This window comes from Anas platyrhynchos, chromosome 14 (assembly GCF_047663525.1).
Source record: "Anas platyrhynchos isolate ZD024472 breed Pekin duck chromosome 14, IASCAAS_PekinDuck_T2T, whole genome shotgun sequence".
Lineage (NCBI taxonomy): Eukaryota > Metazoa > Chordata > Aves > Anseriformes > Anatidae > Anas > Anas platyrhynchos.
Window position 1 is genome coordinate 19,046,396 of NC_092600.1, and position 24,292 is coordinate 19,070,687.

The 24,292-nt window shown below is 36.5% G+C and overlaps 1 protein-coding gene across 4 annotated transcripts; it reads right to left on the reverse strand.

Moving 5' to 3' along the window:
• Nucleotides 1-1,687: 1,687 nt before the first annotated feature.
• GABRA6 (gamma-aminobutyric acid type A receptor subunit alpha6) lies at nt 1,688-21,649 on the reverse strand. Of its 4 annotated transcripts, XM_038186645.2 has the most exons (10): nt 21,387-21,649; nt 21,039-21,157; nt 20,755-20,822; nt 19,271-19,491; nt 19,093-19,175; nt 18,374-18,517; nt 17,781-17,933; nt 17,548-17,700; nt 13,190-13,449; nt 1,688-2,714 (listed from the first exon to the last, which is right to left on the reverse strand). In XM_038186645.2, exons 1-10 carry the CDS (start codon nt 21,422-21,424, stop codon nt 2,400-2,402), a joined length of 1,554 nt encoding a protein of 517 aa, XP_038042573.1. In that variant the 5' UTR covers nt 21,425-21,649; the 3' UTR covers nt 1,688-2,399. The 4 variants fall into 4 exon arrangements, with proteins under 4 accessions (XP_038042573.1, XP_012954298.1, XP_038042574.1 ...); XM_013098844.5 differs by lacking the exon at nt 17,781-17,933; XM_038186646.2 differs by lacking the exons at nt 20,755-20,822; nt 21,039-21,157; nt 21,387-21,649 and adding an exon at nt 20,339-20,705.
• Between the last annotated feature and the right edge of the window lie 2,643 nt (nt 21,650-24,292).

Below are 24,292 nucleotides of genomic sequence, written 5' to 3' on the forward strand. Positions count from 1 at the left end.
TCTAACAGCCTGCTTTCACAGACAGCACAAAACAGATTAATGTAAAGCTCTTTGATTTGTGCTATATGCATTGCCCAAAGACAGTAGAGAGTTATTCAGCTTAGGAATCTCCACAGTGACAGGCTGGAAGGAAGTGACAAGAAATTTCTGCACAGGAAATTTGGTTGTTTCAGTGAGCTGATTATGTATTTTTTCCACTTTTTTAAACATAAGCCAAATAAACTCAAAAACAGCTAATATATTTGAAATACCACACAAAATGTACTCTTTTCGAAGAGTCAGATTCCATAATTGGATAACACTGAATCAATATATAATCTATTAGGCTTGAGGCTGACTTGAGCTAAAGTGGCCTTTAAGAATACCAAGCTTTGCTCACCTAACTTTTGTATCACTTCTGCTTGAATGGAAATGCTTACATATTTTTAAATACATTTTTAAAAGCAAAAACAATCCTTATTTTCCTTGAAAGTAACAACTTTCAAGGATAAAACATATTGAATTAGAAATCTACCAACGTGCATCACAATCATTAGTTACAACTGAGCACATGAACAGGAGATTGTAATTTATGAAGAAAAGCTTGAGCAACACTTTACATAACTGTTTATATTCTTTGTCATTTGAAACATCCCAGCTGTTAAAACTGTTCTGTTCTATAAATCTTGATGGTGGATTTTTTGCATTCTATAATAATTGCTGCACTTGTGAACAGGTTTGTGAACTTACAAAAAGGGAATTTTAAAAGTATTTACAGTCAGCACTATGTCCTAGTTCTTAGAAGTATTTTTAAAATCTAGTTCTACTCTAACTATTAATATACAAGGTTTAGGTAAATATTTCATCACTATGAAGGTAAAATGTTCCAAATATTTCTCTATCTAAAATGAGAATGGTTGAAGGAAATAACTGGAATTATGGCAAGCTACGCAGGCTGAGAAACTGGTCTCTAAACAGAAACTGTAATGATTATACATGAGCTTTTTTGATACTTCCCTTCTCTGATTGAGATAAGTAATGTGCAGACATAGTCAATATTTTAATAGAGGGATCAGTATCTCTGGCACAAATGCTAAACTTAGCATTGGGCAGATTTTGAGTGGCCAGGCGTTAGCAGCTGTGACCTCTTGAAAGAGACATCTGCAGAACATTTGCAAGAGGTAGTGCCTCCTATCTTCCTGCCCTTCTGATCTCATATAAGCTGCTTGGCAACACACTCTCTCTTTGAGAGACAGCATTTTCCAGATCATACTAGTAGCAAAAAAATCAGCAAAATTAGAGGCTACTAGCCTCTGCTTCAAGTAGAGGCAAGATGCCACCAGTCAGCTGATCAGCGCTGTCTTGTTAGTTTGAACTGCAATATCTCCTGACTCTCCAAGAGATTTCCCTTGGCCTTCTTTACCTCTAATCTGGGAAATAAAGGCAGAATTTGCACACCACTCTGATCAGATTTCCAGCCTATTTTGTTATTGATATAGGGACTTTGTGCATTCAGAACTGTCTAAATAATATCATTATATCTGTAGCTGTCCTAAATAAAACTAAATTGACCAAACATATGGACTGCAATGTACAGTGAGATTCAAAAACTCTATGGCAACAAGGCAAATGAATTTATTTTTTTTTTTTTTACCAAGGAGAAAGGGCATCATTAACTGTATTTCGACAAAAAAAGAAAATCAGAGAATTAAAGCATTAAAGACTAAATTTTAATAACTGTTTGAAAGTGATAAGCTAATCACTGACTGATTATTCTAGGCACACTCAGTTTGCAGGGTACACATCTCTTCTGCACTTCATGGACATCTAAAGGCACAGTAACTCTTAGCCTGATTCAAACATGCAGAGAATTTAGCAACTTTATCAGAATAAAGTAGTTCCATTTTATGAAGAAACATGGAAAATCAGCATTAAAATGTATAAAAACAGGGACTCTCAATTTACAATGTATGCTGTAATTGTCAATAGTTCCTCACGCTGTAGATACATATTTAGAATAAATTACTTATTTTAGTAGACTGCTATTGTGTCATTGAGAAAATCTTAGCAGATATTAATGTTCTTATCTCCTTTATTGTACTGCTGCAACAGATAATTTAACAGATAACTTTACCATTCCTTGCTGTGGACATGAAGATGAAGAATTGGAAGATTTAAGATTGGTATGTTTGCTGAGAATGGTGTCATACGTTGTCTTACACAATTTCCTATGTTCTGCTCAGTGTAACATAGTAAAGAAGTCAGTGTTTACATTTCTCACCTTCAAATAGCCTTTCTACAGTTTACCGAGTGCCACTGTTATTGTAAGTGACAGCTGATTTTTAGATCAGTAAACTTTCCTCAGACAGAACTGATTAACTGCAGTTGCCAAAGCAAATGAACAGTTCAAATAGTATTGGCTAACTAAGCATGGTACATATTACAAGCAAGTATTCTGAAATTCTACTACTCACTTCCATAGTGTCTTTTGAAAGGTAAACAACCCAGTATACCAGGTTGAATCCTGCAAATGCCACTGGGAAGAGGATCCTAGAATACTGGTCTATTTTACTTGTGCCTCCAATAGGTGGTGGTGCTGGGGTGGCTGGTGGAGGAACAGACACTGGTTGATATTGGGATGCACTATTTGATATTATGCTGGCTTCAGGAGATTGATCTGCCTGAGACGCTACAGAGTTTGCTCTCTTCTTCAGGTTACAGTTGGAGTCAGAATGCTGTGGAGGAAAAAAAGAAAAAAAAGAAAAAAAAAAGGTTGATTTATGGCTACAAGAGTCTTAGGTCATGTGATCATTACATTTCTCTCCATCATTTTACACAACTTTCTGATTTGTTATTTTTTTATTGCTCTGCTCTAGAACAACCTTAGGAAACCACAAAACAATACTAATCTACAGAGGTACATTTGTGGCTTTACTGTAAAAAGATAAAAGACCATATGCTCTCTATATCGCTAACATGTTAATTAACAGGAACAACGAGAGAAAGAAATAAAAGAGGAGGAGCTGTAAGGAAAAGATGATAATGGTGTACCTAAATTTTAGTATATTTGTGTGACTGAAGCTTTTGTAGGTATGAAATCAGCTCCAAACATGTATGGGCTGGCTTCAGTAGTCTTTATTGTGTAAGCCCATTGACAAGTTTTGCTAAACACTCACTTGAGCTGACTGTCACTCTGTTACTGGTTCCCAACCTAGTTGCTGATAAACACTTATCATATCAAATGGGAGGACACAGAAGTTCAGAGACCTTGCTAGCAATTCCTGCTGCTGCTGCTGCCACCACCCAGCATGACTATTAGTAATGTGAATGCGTGGCAGCAGCCATAAGATTTTACTGATAGCTAAGAAAATAGAGAAGAATGCCTAGAGTGTCATGGTGCTGTTTATTGTTTTGATATGAAGTACTCAAGATTTCTAAAAATAGGGAGCAGTATAAATACCTTTAGATGCCACCAGGCAATGGAACATCTAACATTTTGGCTGAGTTTATGTCTAAAGCTTCATCAATAAAAAATTACAAGGATTATTCCCAGATTACTGATGTAACCATTGTACAACATAAACAGCTATTCTTGGGTTTGAATAAGCAGAATTTTTGGTCAGCAGAAGTAGATGACTGACTGAATGAAGTTGATGAGGGAAATGTTAGGTGATGCAAATAATTTACAATACACAGTATATTTATATATATATTTTTAAGTGGAATAGTAACATTCAAATGGTTTTGAGGCAGCAAAATTCTGCTAGACATGATGTTTCTAAAGTCATTCTTTGGGAGTGATTTAGTGACAATCATTCACCTATATGGAGCCCTCTGTCAGCATTTTTGGGATTTATCCTGCAGGATTTCTATGCACGGAAACAGGCTTTAGTCAGATAAATGATTGCATCATTACAAGGAAAAGAAACATTTATTGCAGTACATTGCCTATACGTGTATCTGGGCCAAAATTTCTAGATAAAAGACCAGCCTAGCACAGCTGGTATCATATGTATGATTTCAAATATAATTTTAACAGGAATTACCCTTTTAGCAATATTACTGCCGAAGTATGAGAAGAGGTTACATTACTACACTAAAATGCTAAGTTCTGCTCATGGATGAAAGGACTGGTATCCAGAAGAAATTAGGGAGAATGGATTCCTCATAGATGAATTTAGTCTATGTAAAAGGCTCTTTTTGTACATATGTTTTTCAACTATTATACTCTTTTTTCTTTTTTTTTTTTTCTTCCATATCCTATCATACCTACCACTTGTTATAACCCCCCATCTTCAACTCTGATAGCAATTCAATGATCACTATCATGTTTTGAATGGGTATCAAAGGGCATTCATATTCTGGAGCTATACCTATCTAGAAAGCAGTTATTTGTTTTTGTATTTTCCAGTTACACAGCAAGCAACAGACAGATTTAAATGGAGGATGATCTACAGATGTGTCACAGAAACAGAAAGAGGGTTATCCATGTCCACTTGCATTAATCATAATAGTAATCCCACATTTTAAGTAGACTTACGGTCAGAGCCTAGGCCACTGTTTTTCTGTCAAGTAGCTATTCTATTTTGCTTGTATGCCCTGCTTTGAACTCAATTGTCAGAGTTGTAAGGTAGCTTTTTTTTTGCTTGCAAGATAGCTTGACCTTTTGTGGAGAATGAGTGGTTGCTAAAAACATAGTTGCTGAAGTGAAACTTAGACCTTCTTATCTGCAATACATGTATTGTGATACAAAGAGGGTCAAATTCTGCTCTGGATCACTCAAGCATGAATTAGAAGTTACTGTTCTGAGGTAGAGTTAAAAAAATTGTAGGCATAGCAGATGTAGCACAGGGTCAGTGGATTATGTTGAATAGTGGACATATTTTAGAATGCAGAAGTACTAAAATCATTGTGATCATCCACACAGGCACTTGGAAAAGGGTAATCCTGGTTTAAATTTTATTTATAACATTTATTAAATCTTATGTGTTGCTGTAGAAGGAGGATGATCTTGATGTGACTTCAGGAACTGAGATAGAGTTTTCAGGAAAAGAGTCAGACAGGAAAATCTGGAGTCAGTGTGTATCCTCAGATTTGGGGAAGACACTGACTAACTTGATTACATGCATGCTATGGGGCCAATTTGGATCCATTTCTATAAATGGAGTGATATTAATGATTACCTAAAATAGCTTGTTCCAATATTTGGGAAGGATCAGCACATTTTGCTCTTTCAGGAATGCCACGGTTTTTGTGTTATGCTATTCAGGTGCTTATATAAATCTTTAAGGAAGTCCCTAAATAACTTCTTACACTAATACACTTGAGGGCCAATCCAGAAAGTCAGGGTCAGGAATATATTTTTGTCTACCACTATGCTACCCAAGATACAGAAGCCTAAATTTATTTTGGATGTGTAATGAAGTTGTTTCTCAATTTGGCAGCTGACAGTAAACCAGACTTGCTGCCACAGGACAACAACACATACTTTTCATTAGAATTTACTATTAAACCAAGAGGAAGAAACAGAAGGAAGAGATCATTCTTTTGAAACTATTCTTAAAAGATCTGAGTTCTGAACAGCAGCTACAGCAATTTTTTTTTTTGTTATATTTAGGTTTAACCCCTACCTTTGAGAAAGATTTCTACCTACAATGACATGAAATTTTGGCAAAACACAAAACATATAAGACAGGAATGATTAGCCTATTTCAGTTCTGATTTTGCACCATTCATATAGCCAAACAGTGTAAAACAATGAAGACTGTTTTACAAATAGCAAAAGCAACAGCAAGAATCATGAGACATAGCACATTGGGTCGTAATGAAATAATATGTTATGATAAGTTACTGAACCCTGCTTCAGAAGAGTACTTTTGCACTCCTAGAGACTGCTAGTCCCATTAGGCCATTTAACTTGTCACGACGTATGGCTGCCTAGTGACACAGAACAGCTTGCAAGATCACTGCTTAATGTGAGGTGCCATAAAACTGGACTAGACAAGAGATTGGCACATATATGGGCTAGGAAGGTATAGTCTGAATTCTGTTAAGGTTTTGCAGCTCAGCTACCTGATCCCCTAGGAAGCTCACAAAGTAGTCTTGTCTGTAAAGGTACTGATGATCTCTCAAAACTCTCATCAATATCACTAGAATTTGCTTATGCTCAGAACATCTCAGAAGGCTCTCAGTAAATCACTCTGCTTCCAGATATACAAAATATAGCGTATATAATTTTAGGGTAAACAGAATTCTTTGTCTCCTTTTTCTGTTTTCTATAGATGCTAATTGTGACGAATGCACTCAAGAGATTTCTGAAATATATATAAAATTCTCTACAGTTCTGTTTTCCTTTATACTGCAGATGTGTATTCTTGCTATGAGTTTAGCTTATGACCTAGCAGTAAAACGAGTATCTTATGTATGCATTCAGATACTGGCTAATTTTAAACAAATGCATGCCCTTACCCCTCTCTCTTAGTCACTTATGTCCCTTATTGCTGTGAGCACCATGCAGTACAGAGAGGTTTTTGAGAATAAATTCTAAAAGTTTAGACAAAAAAAAAAATATTATCTCTCCTTTAAAAAAGTATTAGATTGAGACTATTAAATTTTGATGATATCACAAAAGAAAACAAAAACAAACAAAAATCTAGGACCAAAACTCCATCTTTGTACAAAGCAGAATAGTAAATTGAATACATAACATTCTTTTTCCCTGCCCATCTAATTTGTAGATACAGTAGTAGATTATACAATAAAAACATTCATATTATCTACATAAAATCACATGCTGGTAACCTAGCTCCCAAAAAGGGAGCTAAGCATAGTTTAGGTATTTAAATCCTTCTTAGACTTTGCTCTGCATACATCAGTGTGATTTGTAAGACCTCTGGTTAGCTATTGATCTATATACAGCACCTTGCAGCAGGGAAATTCACCACATTGTGTAAGATCTTGGGCATGTACTAAGGTACCTCAATCTTTACTGTCTTGTGCAGTTTAAATCTCCATCTAATGCCAGTGATACGTTATATCCTGACATTCCTTTGCATATCTCACCTGTGGGGTCTGATTTAAAAAAAAAAATAAAATAAATTATAAACATTTGTAAACAATGTTCTGCATAATTAACAGCTGAATTTAGTTTAGATGTCATTAATAGTTCCTAGCTTTGGGCATTTCTTTAGGCATTCTAAATTTTCTTTCCTAGGCATATTATTAGTAATTGCTACAAAATTATTTTATTTCTGCTTTACCCTAGTAAAAGGGTTAAATCAATCAACTGGAGCATGGGAAAGTCATATTCAAAATTTTTCTTAACCTTCACAGACTGAAACTCATCTCTCTGAAATTATAGCCTAACCTTCAGGTGAACATGGGTAGGGGAGAATGATAATTTGTTATTCTTTTCAATATGAATATACCATAGCAGAGTTTCTCCCTAAAATTGAGATGTACCATGTCAGAAAACTCATATAATTAGCACAGAGCCTCTGTCAAAAGATATATTTGTGTATGTTAAATTTAAGTGAAGTCGACTTTGGGCTTTTAAACTTAGCCAGTGTCAGTCCTGATACTTGATGGGAGTCTGAGTTGGGAGTAGGAGATAAGGAATCAAAATTCTGCCTGTTTGTAGTACAAACGGTACTACAGAGCTTGTATTTTTCATATTTCCATTATTTGACTGACTTTGTTTTTACTTCCCCCTGCAAAAGAAAAGGATTAGACTTCAATATTTAGCAAAAATGTCTAAAGCCAGGGAAATCTCCCCTCCCCACCCCTCCCCTCCTCTCATTTCTCTTTTATTTCTCTTTTCTTTCTAAACCTTCCTTGCTGCCCAGCATTTGCTTTGTCAAACAGATAAATATTTAACTCTGGCAGAGCCTAATAATGAGCATCTACTTTCCTTGTTGGGATGACAAAAAGACAATAGAATTGAAAGTTGTTGTTTGCTTTTAATAGTCTACTTGATACCATGCAATTGTGGAGAAGCAGGAAGGTCTCTCTAATTTGATGGAAAGTGCTGCATTCTCAGTCAAGGCTTTATTGCACGTAGCTTTGCTAGCATGACCTCATAAAGGGTTGTTGATAATCCAAATAGAAGTGCTCTCCTTTCAGCTATACTATGATACTCATTAAACATCCTCAATATATTCTGACATAATTATAGAAAACTAAATCCTCTATTGAGAAGTGACATATGGCTGCTCTGCAGTTGGGCAGGGTTGTTAAAAAGAATGAGAATCCTCTTTTGCTCAAGTCATGTTATTTTGAAAACAGGTACAGAGCACTTTGTTGGGACAGGGAAGCTCCCCCAGCAGTATTTCACTGTTCTGTGTTGCTTTCTGTTAAAATAACAGGTCTTTAAGAAAACAAATGTAATCAACCAACCGCCGTATAATAATCTTTTGTCTGTTACATGTAGTCTTCCACATGTAAAGGGTTTCTTTTCATTCATAGTGTGTACTCCCTGTCCTCTGCTGGGTGCTCCCTGACCATCTTGTAGAGCATTACTTAAAATGATGCACTCCAAACAGTTTCAGCAACGCCTCTTCCCCCACAACTTCTAGAAATGGGGTAAAAAAGCCATAATGATGAAACAATATGATTGATATAAGAACAATACATTTGAAATGGATTAAAATGCTAACTGCCACAATGAACTATATATTTACATATATACGTGTGTGTGTATATATATATACACATACACAAACATACACTAGGTGTTTGTTTTTGACATGCTATAATAAGCTTGGTCACCATATGAATAAAAACAGGCTTCTGTCAGGGTCCAGATGACTGCCCAGCTTGTTGCCATCATGTTTTGGAGTGGAACACCCATAGTTTTGTATTTCATACAGGGATTGCCTACAGCTGACAAAGAGAGCAAGCCAAACTTTGCCTTCAGTTAACTGAGGTAAATAGAGTTGCTTGCCTGGAACCAAAACAGGCATGCTGGGCTGTCATCAGTAAACAGAGCACATACTCGGACCATTGCATCTCTTAGTGAATCTAGTGAATTCCAGTAACTTCAACAGAGTTTCTCATATTTTCATTAATATAATAGAGAAGAATGTGGTTTTATGCCATTTTTCTTTTCCGAATGTATTGTTTTGGGGGAGATATAATAAAAACCTGAGAGAAAAAGTGTTGTTCATTTGAATAAAGCACAATTTTGAAAAAAGTTAACTAGACTCAATTGGGAAGGAGTCTTTTTAAAAATAAATACTGTTTTGCAGGAAATATAGTTAATTTAAAAGGGGAGGAGAGGGGAGGGGAGGGGAGGGGAGGGAATTCCATAAATACTTTTGTCTTCATGAGTTCAGGTCCTCAGTGAAAGCAGAAAAAGCTTCTACCTGACTTTTATAGCTCCTTATTTTCATTTGTATTGAAGCTATCTCCAGGGGCTTGTCACCTAACACAGTAGAACGGGTCTCCTGTCATACAAAAAGTACTAGTTCATACAGGGCAAGGATATTCTCACCACAATGTTCTTTCAGGCAAAATTCATCAGGCAATTTAAGATAATATAATGTAAAAAATATACAGTCTACTTGTTAATTCTACTGCTGCTGTAGGTTAAAGAGCTGCATAGGCAGTTGTACAGCTATGACAGTTTTGCAGTAAGAACATCTCACTTTTTCACTTTTATGTTTACATTTGGACTCCCCAAAGCTAATTAAACCTTTAAATTCTTTGAAAATTTCTCAGTGTAAAAATACTGACTTCTATAAATACAGAAGACAATAAACATTGTGCATTATTCTTCATCCTGTATCTACCCCTCTGTATAACTAAAATTCTGACAACTTCCACACATTTAAAAATTACAGGCAAATAAAAATACTAACATTACAAGGGGATGAAACACTTTACTACCCTATCTAACAGGGCAAATAAATAAGTACACCACAGATTAGGAAAAACAAAGTACCAAAGCAGGAGAGAAGGAAAAGATTTTAACACATATACATCACATGGAACAGACAATTAGTTAAAATCATTTTAAATATATATGACAGATTCAAAATAGATTTTTTTTCTAGTGAATTAGAAGAAGGCAGAAAGGTAAGAGTCAAAAAGAGGAGCAGAAGAAGTAAGACAAAGTAGTAAGACAAATTATCTAAAGAGTAAAGAATAAGAATTGGACCTTGTAGAAGGAAAAGTGGTAAAAGAATTTAGAGGTGAAGATTTGGGGGAGCAAGCAGAAGGGAACGACAAGGAAGAATTCAGGACCTCAGAAACAGCTCCTAAATCTACAGTAAGAAAAAAAATGAAAACTATGTTTTGTGCCATACTTAAACAACTCTAAGATCAGTAATGTAACTATAGAAGCACAGAATTCAGTAGAGGATGGTAATGCTGAGGAAATAGTCATACTCAGATCAGCCTGTACTAACTACATTGTTAGCACTGAAGTGATCTAGTTCAAACTTGTTTCAGCTGAAATTATATTACTGACTGCATCATATATCCATCTATATGACAACATGAAGTTTTCCCCCCATGCTTCTGCCACAAGAAAAAAATAAAAAGAAAGAAAGAAAAGGAAACAAATAAACAAAAAAGCCTTTTGAAGCTTGTTATTTTGTAATTAGTCCTTTTTCCCAGGATGCCTTTGTGGAATGGGACCTTTGATATCCAGTAGGGTTAGCTAACTACATTCCTCCAGAAGCTATTTTGACTGTATCTTCTTTCCTTCGGTGGTAGGTACCCACCATTTTTGTGATCTCACTGATTTTTCTTTTACTGAAGTGTGGGGTTCTCGGAAAGAACTGTTCCATCGAGGAAAACATGATGGACTTACAGGCTTGAAAATTACTATTTTAGATAACAAGAGCTCTGAGGAAGAGTAGGATTATAGCATTTTTTGAATGCTATAGACTGCTTTAGAGACTGAGTTTACCTTAGGACTTTGATGTGTCTTTACTTATTTTCTAAATTTCTATGTTATTAACTAGTTGTATATATGTGTGTGTGTGTATATATATATATATATTGAGGAAATGGTTTTAGAGATGTTTTTACACATCCTTTTACACTTACCGGATGTTTTTAATGCTTGATTTTTGTTTGGAAAAACTAAACTGTGTCTTGAATTTGGTTCTGTGCTTGTTTGTGGATGAGGCCCTTGATAAGGAAACTTGAGGTCTAAATGTGTGGGTTTTTTTGTTTGTTTGTTTGTTTTTTCCTTTTATTATCTGTTTCAATAGTAATTTTTAAATTTCTGATTAGCTTGGTCTTCAGTGATATAGAGAACACCCAAATCTCACCCTCCAGTAGTGAAGCAGCTACAGTCATCAGGAATACTCCTGTATATTCCAATAATACGAATGTTATACCAATACCAATATGTATGTTCCAATAACTCTAATAAAATAATACTCCAATACTCTGATATATCTGGGCATATGTAGAGAGCCATATGTATTTTGAAATAGATGTCCTCTAGAGATTCTGGGGACCTGGGGAAGGATTTCTAGTGTCTGCTCTGAATTCACCACCAGTAGCATGTGCAGAGTAGCCCAAATCAAGTTTTCATATCACTCATCACGGACATCAATATATGATTTTTTTTTCCCCTTCTTGGAAACCTCACTATGATTAACTCAAACTTGAACAAGAAAGTGTGTAGAGCATAGATTGTTCCAGCAGTATTTTCCTCATGCTACAAAAGGCTAAGTGATCTCTCTAGGCACTTTTCTGATAGCTTGTCCTCAAAAAAAAAAAGTCAAACAGAGTAAAACTGCAGCTTTAGTACATTTTAAACTTTCTTCAGTCTTAACATTATTCTTCTCATTTTGCATTATTATACTGTTACAGAATTCTGCTCACTCAGTCCAAAGTACTTCTCAAATATGATATTTGGGGGGCGGGAAAGCATGTTCTAAATACTAGCAAATACTAGCATTCTCTTTCTCTCATTGTTTCTTGTAAGGTTTAAATATAATCATGAAAGTTTTTTGGATCTCTCATTTGCGTTTTCTTTATACAACCGGGATTTAAAAGAAATAATCTGTGGTTTTGAGTTAAAATTTATAAAGATTTAATTCTTCTATCATTAACATGTTTAGTGAAATAAAATGCATGTTTGCTTTCTTACTATGTCTGACAGTTTTTTTGAATACTTTTTTCAATATAAAAAAAAAAAAAAGTAAAATGCAATATATTTTACAAGCCCAATGCTTCCCAGTCAAATTGAGGAAGATTAGCTGATGAGCTCCTATAAGGACTACTAGCAAGAATCTTTGTAGCTTTGGATGCAGTATTATATGGAACTTATTAATTATAACAGTTTGCATGTACCAAAATGTTACAAGTTTAGCTGTTATTTACAAGCAAAAATGAAAAAAAATGACCATATGATGGGTAAGGTGTTGCCCTATTGTTCAGTAGCTTTTAAGTTGACTTTCCTATTCAACTACAGACTCAATGGTTTTGCAGGTTGTTCAAATGCTGTTATTCCTCTCAGAATGGGAAATGTGGTGATAGTAAAACTGATTCTGAAAACGGGAGCGCAATGCTGATAAATATATTAACATATGTTGTGAAACAGCATTAATTACTTAGCCCAAGATGTAAGGAACAATATTTGCAAGCAATTCCAACATAAGATTTTTGGTATTAGACAGCCTTCTTTTTTGTCACATGGAGTGAAACCTATCCTTACATAAATCTTTATGTTTATGCTTTTTATTTTCCCCAAGCTTCCACCAAAGCAGACTTAATGAAAGTAACAGATGCCAAGTTTATGTAAAGGCTAATTCCTCTTCTTCCAGATGACCCACTTATGGTATGTGCCAGTATGCTACAGTGATCCCATAATCATCTGGCCAATGCACATGTTCGTTGTACTGTACATTGTCTTACAAATTCTACAGACTCACTCAGAGAACAACACAGCTGCCTGAACACAATGCCTCCAGCATCCAGCATAATAAAGTATTATGGGTAACCATCTAATGTATTACCTTAAATATCTTATCAAATAAACATCTCTGTAGTAACTTATGTAACAAATCAAAATAAACATTATGAATAAATGACATCTTTCATTTTCTGCAATAAGAGCAATGTCTTGATAAATAGATATGTTTCAAATGCATAACCTGTTTCAGGTTAAGATCACTTTAATATTGTTTCACATTCACTACTCAGCTGCTCTTCCTATATGATACTTATTATCAGAAAAGCAAGCAGTTACCGAGACAATCTCGTCCTCTGCCGGTACAGTTGCTGCTGATAGTGCTGCTGCCAGTGCTGCTGCCCTTGCTGCCTTCCTCATTGCTCTCTGAGTCTGAAGATTGGTAAAGTAGTTGACAGCTGCAAACTCAATAAGTGCAGAGAAGACGAATGCAAAGCACACAGCTATGAACCAATCCATGGCAGTAGCATAGGACACCTTGGGCAAAGAATGGCGTGCACTGATGCTTAAAGTGGTCATTGTTAGAACTGTAGTTATTCCTTGAAAATAAGAGAAAGAAAAAGGGGGCATTAGAATTTTGCTAAATTCTAGATGTAGATGTAAATGCCTCTATATATATACATATGTGTATATATATATATGCGTGCGTATCTGTTTAAATACAAAATACTTAAAATATAAAACCAAAGAGGTTTTAGCTGTCAACTAACTAACAGGAATTCTAAGTATTTTGTTATCATAAGTAATTCACGTATAGTGGCTTGAGTATCTAAAAGTTCTGAATAAACTTCCTTAATAGACCAAGCAGATTCAAAATTAAGATAACCTCGTGCTACAGGGTACAGCTTCATAGAATTGTGGTAAGACATGGGTATAACAAAAATCAAGATCAGGCTCTGAAAGACACTTTATTTGAGAGGTTGCTAAGTGGAATGCTTGGCAAAAAATCTAAATTAGTTTACCATGATTTCCTAAGTGTTATGATCCGCTATTTCTCCTATTGTTGGACAAGACAGATCATGGCTTCCAGAACCCTCACTGGATTCATCAGAATTTTGCATTGAAGTCAGTGGTAAGCTATGATCCAAATATTTCTAGTAATAAGAGTTTGGTCATCTATACAGTGATCTTTAATCTCTGAATACATTTTTAAAGATTCACCGACAGTATATTGATTTGAAAGTTCCCATAGTAACAAATATGGAAGGATGGAAAAGGTGCTTCTCTAGAGATCCTTTTGTGTTTTCATACACAAAAAATCTGGTCACATAGCTTATGGGCCACAAAGTAATTTTAAGGTCTATTGTGACCTTATGATTTCTCTTTTGTAATGTAAATCATTAATAATGTGGGAAATACACTTCCCACTGCTGCCTGACAAGCAAAAAGTACAAGAGCAAACTTATCCATTAACATATAAGGTTCTGTGACTCATGTTTGCTTGTAATTATGCCTGCTGGAATCTGAAAATTGCAGGTATTTAAAGAGAGTAAGCTGGAGAATACCCTCTTCTGCTCTTTTCTGCAGTTGGGAAAGGGGAGGTGGGAAAAATAAAGGATGTTATAATGTCATGCTGTGATGATGAATCAATATGCTGTGAATGATGCTCAGTAGAAAGGATGCAGTGTCATTGCATCCTGCATCATCAAGACAGGGTGACTTGATTATTTTCAGGATTTTTTTGCAGCTCTCTCACATGATGTAGCTTGCCAGCTGTCTGAGGCTAAATAAGTCCCAATGTCATTACTTAACATGTTTTAATGAAATGCAAATAGAAGATAGTATAAAAATATGTAGGATCTCTACTTCTCCCAAATCTGTCAGACCCATTTAATAATATAAGTACAAGAATACTGATATAAATTTCAATTTCAAATGTCCAGAATTAACTTTTCAATATGATATGTGATTAGATTAGAATCTGCCCATGTGCTAGTTAGTAATAAAGAAAGATGCATTCTGTGTCTGTATAAAAACTTACTGCAGAAGGAATTTAAACTTAGGAGTAGGACTCCTATTCTATTACAGATATAGATAAGAACACTCTCAATGTGGAGTTGATGAAATGCTCTGCACTGGGGAAAACTACTTTATCAAACAGAATGCCAAATTACAGTTGGTAAAGTGTGTAACTGATGATTGTCTTTCCACTTTGAAGACTTCTTGGTAATTTTTGAAAAATTTGTTACATATTGCAAATACTGAAATATGTTATCTTTTTTTTTAAAATACAAAATCCATCTCTGACACTTCATAAATAAAGTTTAATGACTAGATAATAAGTTTAAATTTCCAGAGTAATCTGCTAGAACAGTAAAAGCCAGCTGTGTGTCTCTGCAAAACAGCAGATAACTCTTTGCCAGGACTAAAAAAAATTATATAAAGACACAAAAATGCAAAGTAGTAGCCATTGTTATATGGGTTCAAAGCATTTGATACTTAGTAGGGCACACTTAAAACTTGGCTTTAATAAACATGTTTCTTATTCCAAGTAATTTCTGATAATGAAATGCTAAAAAAAATAAAATATGTATGCATATACACACACCTACATACAGAAGCTCCATGTAAGATAAGGAATTTCTTATTGCCAATCTGCTGTTCTTTACAATGGCATAGTTACAAAGAGCACAAGAATGTCTTGTCTCTTCAAGTATTTCTGTCTCCTATATTTCGCCTGTAGGTCTGTAAACAGCAGATGTTTATTAACATTAATTTATTTTATTGTAATGTTACCTGCAAAAGATAACTAGCATCCACTTTGCAGGTAAATAGAGTAAGGTGAATTTATTCTGAAAAATTAGTTAGTGCACACTTACTTTTCTACCATTAATTTATCTTCTCTCAAACTTTTGAGAATGCCATGCTTTATAAAAATATAAAACTCTATTATTCTCACACTTAAAGGCTTAAAACATAGGAGCAAAACTGAAACATCTTTATGATTCAAGTATTTGCAATATGATGCAGAAAGGATGCTTACTTCTCCATTTTAAACCTTTTCTTTGTTGCTGGTGCCTAACAGTCAAGAAAATATCAATTTTTTCCTTAGATGATGGTATTTAGAATCCATGGGATTTTGAATTAGAAAGGATTATAAATTCATATTGTTCCTGGGAGAAATAAGAATGGATTGAAATATTCTTTTAAAATGCCACCATGACAATTTTTCAAAAATACTGAGAAAGGTGTCTATTTTACTATTTTCTTAAAATATTTTCTATTCCTTATTCTATATTTTCTCTTCAATATGACTAAGTCATTATTTCAAGGTTTGGGATCTTTATGTAATTGTTGCTGAATCATCTTCAGACTTATTTGGACATTGCTTCAAGTGTATAGAATTGACTTCAGCTTCCCACTAGATAGCAAGTACGTTTTACTCACATGTAAAGAATGTAAAATCCAGAGATGCAATATAAAGTTGAATCAGGTAGTATTTATCAGGTACATTTAGCATTGCATGCCAAATAAACCAGAATGTATGGTATACAAACTTCCTATGCATATTTTATGCTTCAATTGCAATAAACATCTTTGAGAAATTATTGCCTGGTATTTTAGTATTTTAAGCAGTTAAATATGAATTGCTGGAAACTATTACATACAAGTGCCTAATGATACCTAGCTGCATCCCAACTCCTGATGGGTATTTCAAGAAAAAAAAGAAAAGTATGTTCATATTCCTTCAGAGGCACCTGAGGAAGCTGTGCTCATGTATGATTCCTGAAAGTTTGCAGTGCTTTTTTGAATACCATTCCATGCCTGAAATCAAAGCCCACAAATTCTGTATCGTGCTAACCACACCTGTAGGCTTATTTTGAATTATATGACTTGCATCATTCATGCTTAGGCAATTTATACCTGCCTATTTGCTGTTGAAGACAAGTCTGGCAAAGGGAATTTGTTGTACAGAAATATTGGGTTACGAGAAAATAGTAAGATAGGGTTGCAAAATATGTATGTATGGATAGTGGATTCATGAGAAATTTCTGACAAGTTTTATTATTTCTGCTTGGTGTTTTTATGATTATTTTTTCCCTTGAAACAACAATTCAGTCAAAATTTACCCCTTGACAATAAGTGTAGTTTCAGAGATTATTGATATTGAAAGGGGGTGGCAGAGTAGAGTGGGAATCAGATTTAATAATAGCTGAGCACACAGTTAAGGAGATGAAGCTCCCATTTGGGGGAGCATTAATTCAAACCACTAAAAAGAAAAAAGGGCCCATGCAATACGGACATGCATTCTGCATTATTACTGTAACTTGTGCTAGGGACGATACATCTCACCTAACTTCATTCATCTAAAATCCTTGCTGGTTGTTTAGAAACCTTTGTAGGGAATAGAAAGAGAACACTCTGGAATGAGTGCTAGATGAATTAGGTACCTAGCTGAGTTCCAACCCATGTGATTTATTTATTTATTTATTTATTCCTAAAAAATGCTTTAACACAGGTAGGTTTCACAACAGAATAAATTGGTTTAATTTTTAGTATTTTCTTTTGTTTGCTGAAACCTACTCTCTGTCTTTCCCAATTAAGAAGTTAATCCCCATTGGTTTAGACTAGCTGTTCAATACAGTGGATTCAACACAGTGAATGAAGTGAGTGATAAAATAACAAAACATGAATACCAGCCACAGTTCTTGCTGGAACAGATTCTTTGTTGATCCAAAACACAACTTGAGACAGGACAACAGTCATGATGCATGGAATGTATGTCTGAATGAGATAGTAGCCTATTTTCCTTTGGAGATGGAAATAGAGCAGCTGAAGTGAATATTCACCTAAAACAAACAAGCAATGAAAATGATGAACGAATGGTATATGTGATGCAGAACTGGTCAAAGACCTTAATGCAGCATACCAAAAACTGTTCTGGCTGGAACAGACTCCTTGTTAATCCAGAAAGACACCTGAGAAAGAATGACTGTCATAATGCAAGGAGTATATATCTGTATCATGAAGTAGCCCATCTTCCTTTGCAAGTGGAAATAAACTGTCATGATTACATATTCACCTGTTAGGAGACAAGTACTTTAGCATTATTTTGGCACTGTATTATTGGCTTAAACCCCAAATACTATGCTCTTAGGAAAGCACTAATAAGCCTCCTAGTGTATAACAAAAAATAGACTAACAAAAGGTGAAGTGACCTATTGGAAACAGAGGAAAAGAATATTAATTTTTATGTATTGTTTTTACTGGGATAGGGAGGCAGGGGGGATTCTTAAAGGAAATGTATTGAATGGGAGTCTTTCATTCAATTAACTACAGTTAATTGAATTAAATTAACTAATTGAGTTAAATTAACTACAGTTATTTTTTTACAAGGATTTTAGTTTTAAAAATGACAGAAGGCAGTAATACTAATGCATGTTACATAGGGAAAAAATAAATCTGTAAAACATCTTGAAAACAAATTACAATGTCAGTAGTTCCCATATGGCTACTTCTTACCTGTGTTAGATTTAATGGTTTCACTAGATACAGTTTGTCCTATGAGGTCATACTGGAGGAGACTGGAAGACTCTTGTGGTACTTCTACTGAGTGCAGGGGTCCTTTTTTCCATGTATAAATGATTTCACTTTTTGGATAAGCATCTGAGTTAGGGTAAAATTACTCATATAAATTACATGATTTATAAGCAATTGAAAAAACAAGTAGTATGATCCCTTTTGGGTCTAAAACTCCAAAGAAACTTGCATCCTGCTCCAATAAGTCTCTAATCACATTAATGATGAAATGCAATAAATAAATAAATCAACAAAAATAAAAAATAGGAGTAATAAGGGAATGGTTGTGGTCGGAATTGATAGGTGCTTCTTGATTTGTTATAAAACACATACATTGATTACCACAGGTTGTCTAAATATCTTCATTTTGTAAAACTAGACTTTAAGGAATGAACCATAGCTTTTATGACTTCTTAAAGGGCCAAATTTGACTACTAGATCCGTTAGAATATACAACAGAATATCTTTTAACAGTCATTCTTCAGTGAACTAATCCATGTGACTAACAATGGTCTGAGCCTCAGAGGAAAAAGTAAGATTCTAGTCTAAAAAATAAAAATAAATAAAATGTTTCAGTGATGTGTCCTAGGATCTCGCTTCTGATCTCACATACATAGAGATTAAATGTATTACTATACATAACTGAAAAATATAGAACTTACAGCTTCCAAACTTCAGTGGACAAGCGTGTCCATCCATTGGGAAGTTCACCAACCGCATAGGACAATCAGCATTAATGGTTAGTCTAGATAACATTAAAGTAGATGACAGTAAAAAATAAATGGTATGCAGCAACACTGATAAAGAAGGTCAATCAAAATCAGGAGAATAAGCTCTTACCTCATTGTGTAAAGAATAGTTCCATTCTGCATAATTCTGAAAAGTTTGTTAGGAGTTGTCATATTATGAGCAATTGATTTTTTTCCATTTCTAAAAAATGTGTCTGGTGTCCAGATTTTACTGACCATTAGATTGTTCAATCTCAAAATTTCAGTAGGTCCACCAAACTTCAACCTCTCATCAGTCCATGTCTGACGAAAGAAGACATCCATTGTGTATTCCTATGCAAAATGAATAGGTGAATTATGCATGAGGGTCAGAAGTCCTGAGCTGCTGTATTTAAAGTAATTCCATGAAAGACCATAACACATATGTTAATGTCTTTTAATTTACTGCTTAGACACATAATCCTATTGCTATTAAATAGTTCAAAACAAAAAAGTCTGTGAGAAATGTATCATATTTTCTTATTAATTAAATTGCAATTATCAAGTGAACAGGTAACTTTGATGTAAGGAAAAAAGTCTCATTGTCCTCTCAGAGAAATTAATTTAATTCAAAAAGACTGAGATCCAATGAGAAATACAAATGTCTACTTTAACATCCTTTCAAAGTGCAAAACCAAACTATTAATATTTAGCTGCCAGGAACAAAAAGATGTACACAGTGCCACTTCTGAAGCTTACTTTTCATAGTCATAAAGAAAGGACCGACGTGAAAAACATTCATCACTGTAAGATTATGTTGTCAAGTTAATATGAGTTATTTTTCTTAAGGATTCTTAATAATGTTGTTGTAAGCCTTCAGAAGGGAATTCTCTACAGAAGTTGCTTAGGAAATGGAGCTAAACCTTGTCAGGAGGCAGACATGCAAGAAAGCATACTGTCTCTATGCCTTCTTGTAGACTGACTGATGAAGAGAGGTAGAAAAACTTTTGGGTGTACCTTGGGGTGCGCTGTTCCTTGCAAGCATGCTGGAATATAGTCTGAGGTGAGCAGGTATTGGAGGAAGGGTAAAAAGGCAAAAATAGTGATAAAAGTACATTTCCAGGATGAGAACAGTGGCTTAACCTTTCCCTGAGGGCTGCAGCTGCTGTAATTGATGAAGCTCACCCAAGTCTGCACCTACCTGAATTTGGGGTCCCCAGCATGACGAGCTGCTGCCTCAAAAATGGCACCACTTCCCTACAGCTGTGTAGTAGGTTGTCTCCTACCACACAGCCTTCTTGCAAATCCCTGTCAAGCCACAGATGCTTACACCATTCTTAATGAGGTTAAAGAGGCATCTTTAACCTTCTGTCCGTGTCCTCAGTGGAGGCCAGTGGTGTCCTCTGTGCCCAGCCTCGGGCCTGGGGCCATGGGGCTGTGCCAGGTGACTCCGCTGGGGAAATAGCTATATGCAGCTCCAGCCAAACCGCTCTGCTGGGCCACGGAGATTGTCAAGAAGATTAAACCTCGTAATCTGCTCTAATGACGGACAGCTCAGATGCCACCGTAATGAATCCCGGGAAAAGGAGAGCAGGGGCAGCGGTTGGGGGCCCTTACCATCTCCACGTCGGACACCGGCCCGAAGCTGGTCACGTAGATGTCTGTTTTGACTTCTGTCACGGCACCTGTAGGACACCGAGAGGAGCGGGCTCGGGGGTGGCCCGTGCCGTCCCTCTGGAGGGGGCGGGCAGGCTGGGGGCTGGCGGCGCAGGGACGCTGGTCGCCAGCCCCGGGGTTTTCGGCGCCCCACTGCCCCCTCCCGCTCCGGAGGGACCTCCATTGCCCGCATCACCCCAGGGCTTTGCAGCTTCCCTGACGTGAAGGGAGCTTCCCCCCTGTACCTCCAAATCCCGGCCGGAGCCTGTTGTCGTAGCCGTCCAACAGCTTGTCGAGGATCCGAGTAATGTTTTCCGAGTAGAGGTCCCCCGCGTTGCCCTGGCCCCCCAGAGCCTTCTCCATGCTGCAAGGAGAGGCGAGTGCCGCCGTCAGCGCCCGCTCCTCAATCCGGCAGCCTCGCCTCAGCCCGGCCGGTCCCTCAGCCCTCCCGCCAAGCCCGCGGCCGTAGAGGAAGCGGCCCCCAGAAGCAAGCAGACGGGGAGAAGGGGCTCAGTCCCACCTCGCCGCAACCCTCGTGGGCTGTGGAGGGGCTGAGGGAAGGCTCTGGGGGCCGTCGGAGTGGGCTCGCTCACCTCACGACCACACAGAGCCAAACGATGAGCAAAGCCATGCCTCGGGGCTGCGCGGGGACGCTCAGGTGCCTTCAGAGCCGTCAGCTGGAGCAAGTTTCGGCGCTCATCCTCTCGGCCAACGAGTGAGGACGTCGGGGAGCCCGCCTGGCTTGGCCCCGTCCCCTCGGCCCTCAGGCACTCGTAGCCCGGGCTGGGAGGGCGAGGGGCGGCGGGGGCTGCCCCTACCCCGTCGGTTTTGCCGCCGACCTTCAGCCTCAGCCGGGTGTCCGGCGGGGAATTAGGGTCTGAGGGGACGGCGCGCGGTCGGAGAGCAGCGACAATAATCGAATAAGGCATTACGGGAGATTAAAAGGAAGAAATCCACTGCTAGTTTTGGCATGGAATTAGCAGGGAGTCGTTAGGAAATCTGGAAAAGCGCTGGCATCTTGCTGATAGAGATTATAATAGAAATGGCCTCAGCTTTTATTATGTTTATGGTTCACAGGGAGATTATTATGCAGTCTCTGCATCATTAGAACTTTAAAAAAAAAAAAAAATCCCTAGTTTCCAGTTTGTTGTTTTTTGACCTTTCTCAACAGATTTTCTCATGATCAATCCTTCAGAACCATACCGAGAACTTGAATATCTTAATATATGAACACTGAACATTCAAAGCTGGTTCTGGTTCAGGTTTGGGGATTTCTTTTTTAATACTAAGCCGTTTTGGAGGGTTACATCCACGGATTTCACTCAGATGTTAAACCCGAGCATTACTAGGACTTCTGTTCAAAGTGGAGCTCCTTACTCTAAAAATGCTGGGATTGTATATCATTACTGATTTTGTCCCAATAAGTACTGACTGGATCACTGCTATCGCCTCCTTCAGTAAGTGTGTTAATGTAGTCAGCCCTAAAGGAAAATGAGATCAGGCTGCTCCGGCTTTTTCTGTGACCTTATTACTTCCTATAAAGCCAATGAATGATGTAGCACATATGTCATTTAGCTATGCTGTAAACAAATCAATTGGATCAGTTTTCTTTCCTCATGGTAATACAGAGGAGCAGGTAATGAGGCCAAAGCAAAATAAGTGTCATAAAATGTTGACACATAAAACACATTTGCATTACCAGCTTCTAAGCAAATGTATTTAATTATCAAGTTATTTATAATAAGAATTTGAACAAAACTAGGAGACTCTTTTTTTTTTTTTTTTTTTTTTTGGCAGTAAGATGAGCTTTTCATACCTAAATGAAGTCCAACACTGGGGCTCTATGCTCAAGTTTTGTGTTTAAGAAAAGAGACTGGGATTCTTAAAAAAAAAAATAAAATTAAAAAAGGTGAATATTAGAAATATTAGAAATATGAGATGCTCTGCCAATGAGTCCCTTTCCCTATTTTTGTTGGCAATACTGCCATCATATATACCACAAAGGTGGGCTGGTTGTAACACAGCCTTTGAACAGTTGTGAACCCAAATTCTTGAGCAGTATTGCTCAGGTGCTCTGTGAATACAACAAAATGGCAATCTATGTGAATTCATTATGTGCTAGTCAGGTTTGTGTTGATACTCATAACTATCTGTCTGCATGATCACATGTAAGATCACATTAGCTCCATGAAAAATCAAAAGTTTATATGAAATAGTAATAGAAAAGGGAACTGTCATTCTTGGGGTAATGTTCTTCTATCAGGTCTGCATTCAAAAACTACCAATTTGAAATCTTACCCCATTCATCAAATATTTTTTATCTTACTAACATGTTTGAAGTATTTGTGTGCATCACTCTTCTCACAACTTTAAAACTGTATTTAGAATATAAACACCATTAATATTCATTTTTGCAAATGTCTTTCCAGTAGTATTACATATTATTACATATGTTATGTAACACTAAATGCTTGTTGTTGTTGTTCTTGTTGTTTTTTCTCTGTTACAATGCTTTATTCCTTGCAAAGAGATTTATGTGCTATGGCTTACTGTAAGGACATTTGAAACAATGTCCTTTTCCTTTTTGAATGAAAGGAAAAAGAGATCTTGCCAAACTATTAGAAGGACTATTATAATTTCAGTGATAAAATATGTAAGAGGAGCAAACTTTTTAAAATGACCGCATGCTTTCTGCAACCAGCATTCCTCAGCTAAATCACACACATCCCTTTATGTTCTTTTAAATGATTTATTTTAATAAAGTTCTCATGTGCATTAAGAGCCCAGTGCTGTGCTGGGCCAGACAGCACACCTTATTTCCTTTACTGCACTTTTCGTTGTTGTAAATTAGGCAAAATATTTTGTATTAATCACATCATTTACTTTTTTTCACTATCTTTTGTTCACTAACACCCTGTTCCAAATTGGGCTCCTGGTGTGTAAAAAGAAAAATCATCTGTCTCATTTGCTAAGAGTAGGCCAGGATGTGAATCAGTGGAATCAAATGTTTGTCTGTTTGTTTATTTTTCTCCCTGGTAATAAGGGGTGATTAATATGTTTACTTTGGGGCCAGGTTGGACCCGGATGTGGTTGGATGTACAGTGAAGCAGATGTTCTCGGACATCTGTGATTGCCTTCTCCAAAATAAGGCATCTATATAAATGCAAGCTTTAGGAAATTTAGATTTACATGTGCATTCTTGTAAGCCCACTTCATCACTTAGTTAGATTGAAAATTTAATACTTTGTGAAGAAAAAGAAAGGAAACAGAAAACAGAAAAACTGTGAATTGAAACGTTCTAGTTCACCGTGCTCTGTTTATCCTTTTCACTTGAGATAAGATAAGCCAAAGGGATGAATTCAACAGACACAATTCAGTATGCGCCTTCAAAATAATAATACAGACTATGACATTTCTCCTCAAAAAGGATAGTTCTGTTGAATCCCAGCCAGCTGTTCAGCAGGGTCTAGCTGTGGCATGTTCACTTATCCAAGTTTAG

Bases quoted from the DNA above. Each gene is read 5' to 3' on its own strand.
- GABRA6 (XM_038186645.2), bottom strand. From the start codon at position 21,424: ATGGCTTTGCTCATCGTTTGGCTCTGTGTGGTCGTGAG. The intron at 17,934-18,373 runs GTAAGAAGTAGC...GTCTCCTAACAG, and splicing joins AACCATTAAATCTAACACAG to GTGAATATGTAATCATGACA. The intron at 17,701-17,780 runs GTATGCTGCATT...TGTTTGTTTTAG, and splicing joins TCCAGCCAGAACAGTTTTTG to GTGAATATTCACTTCAGCTG.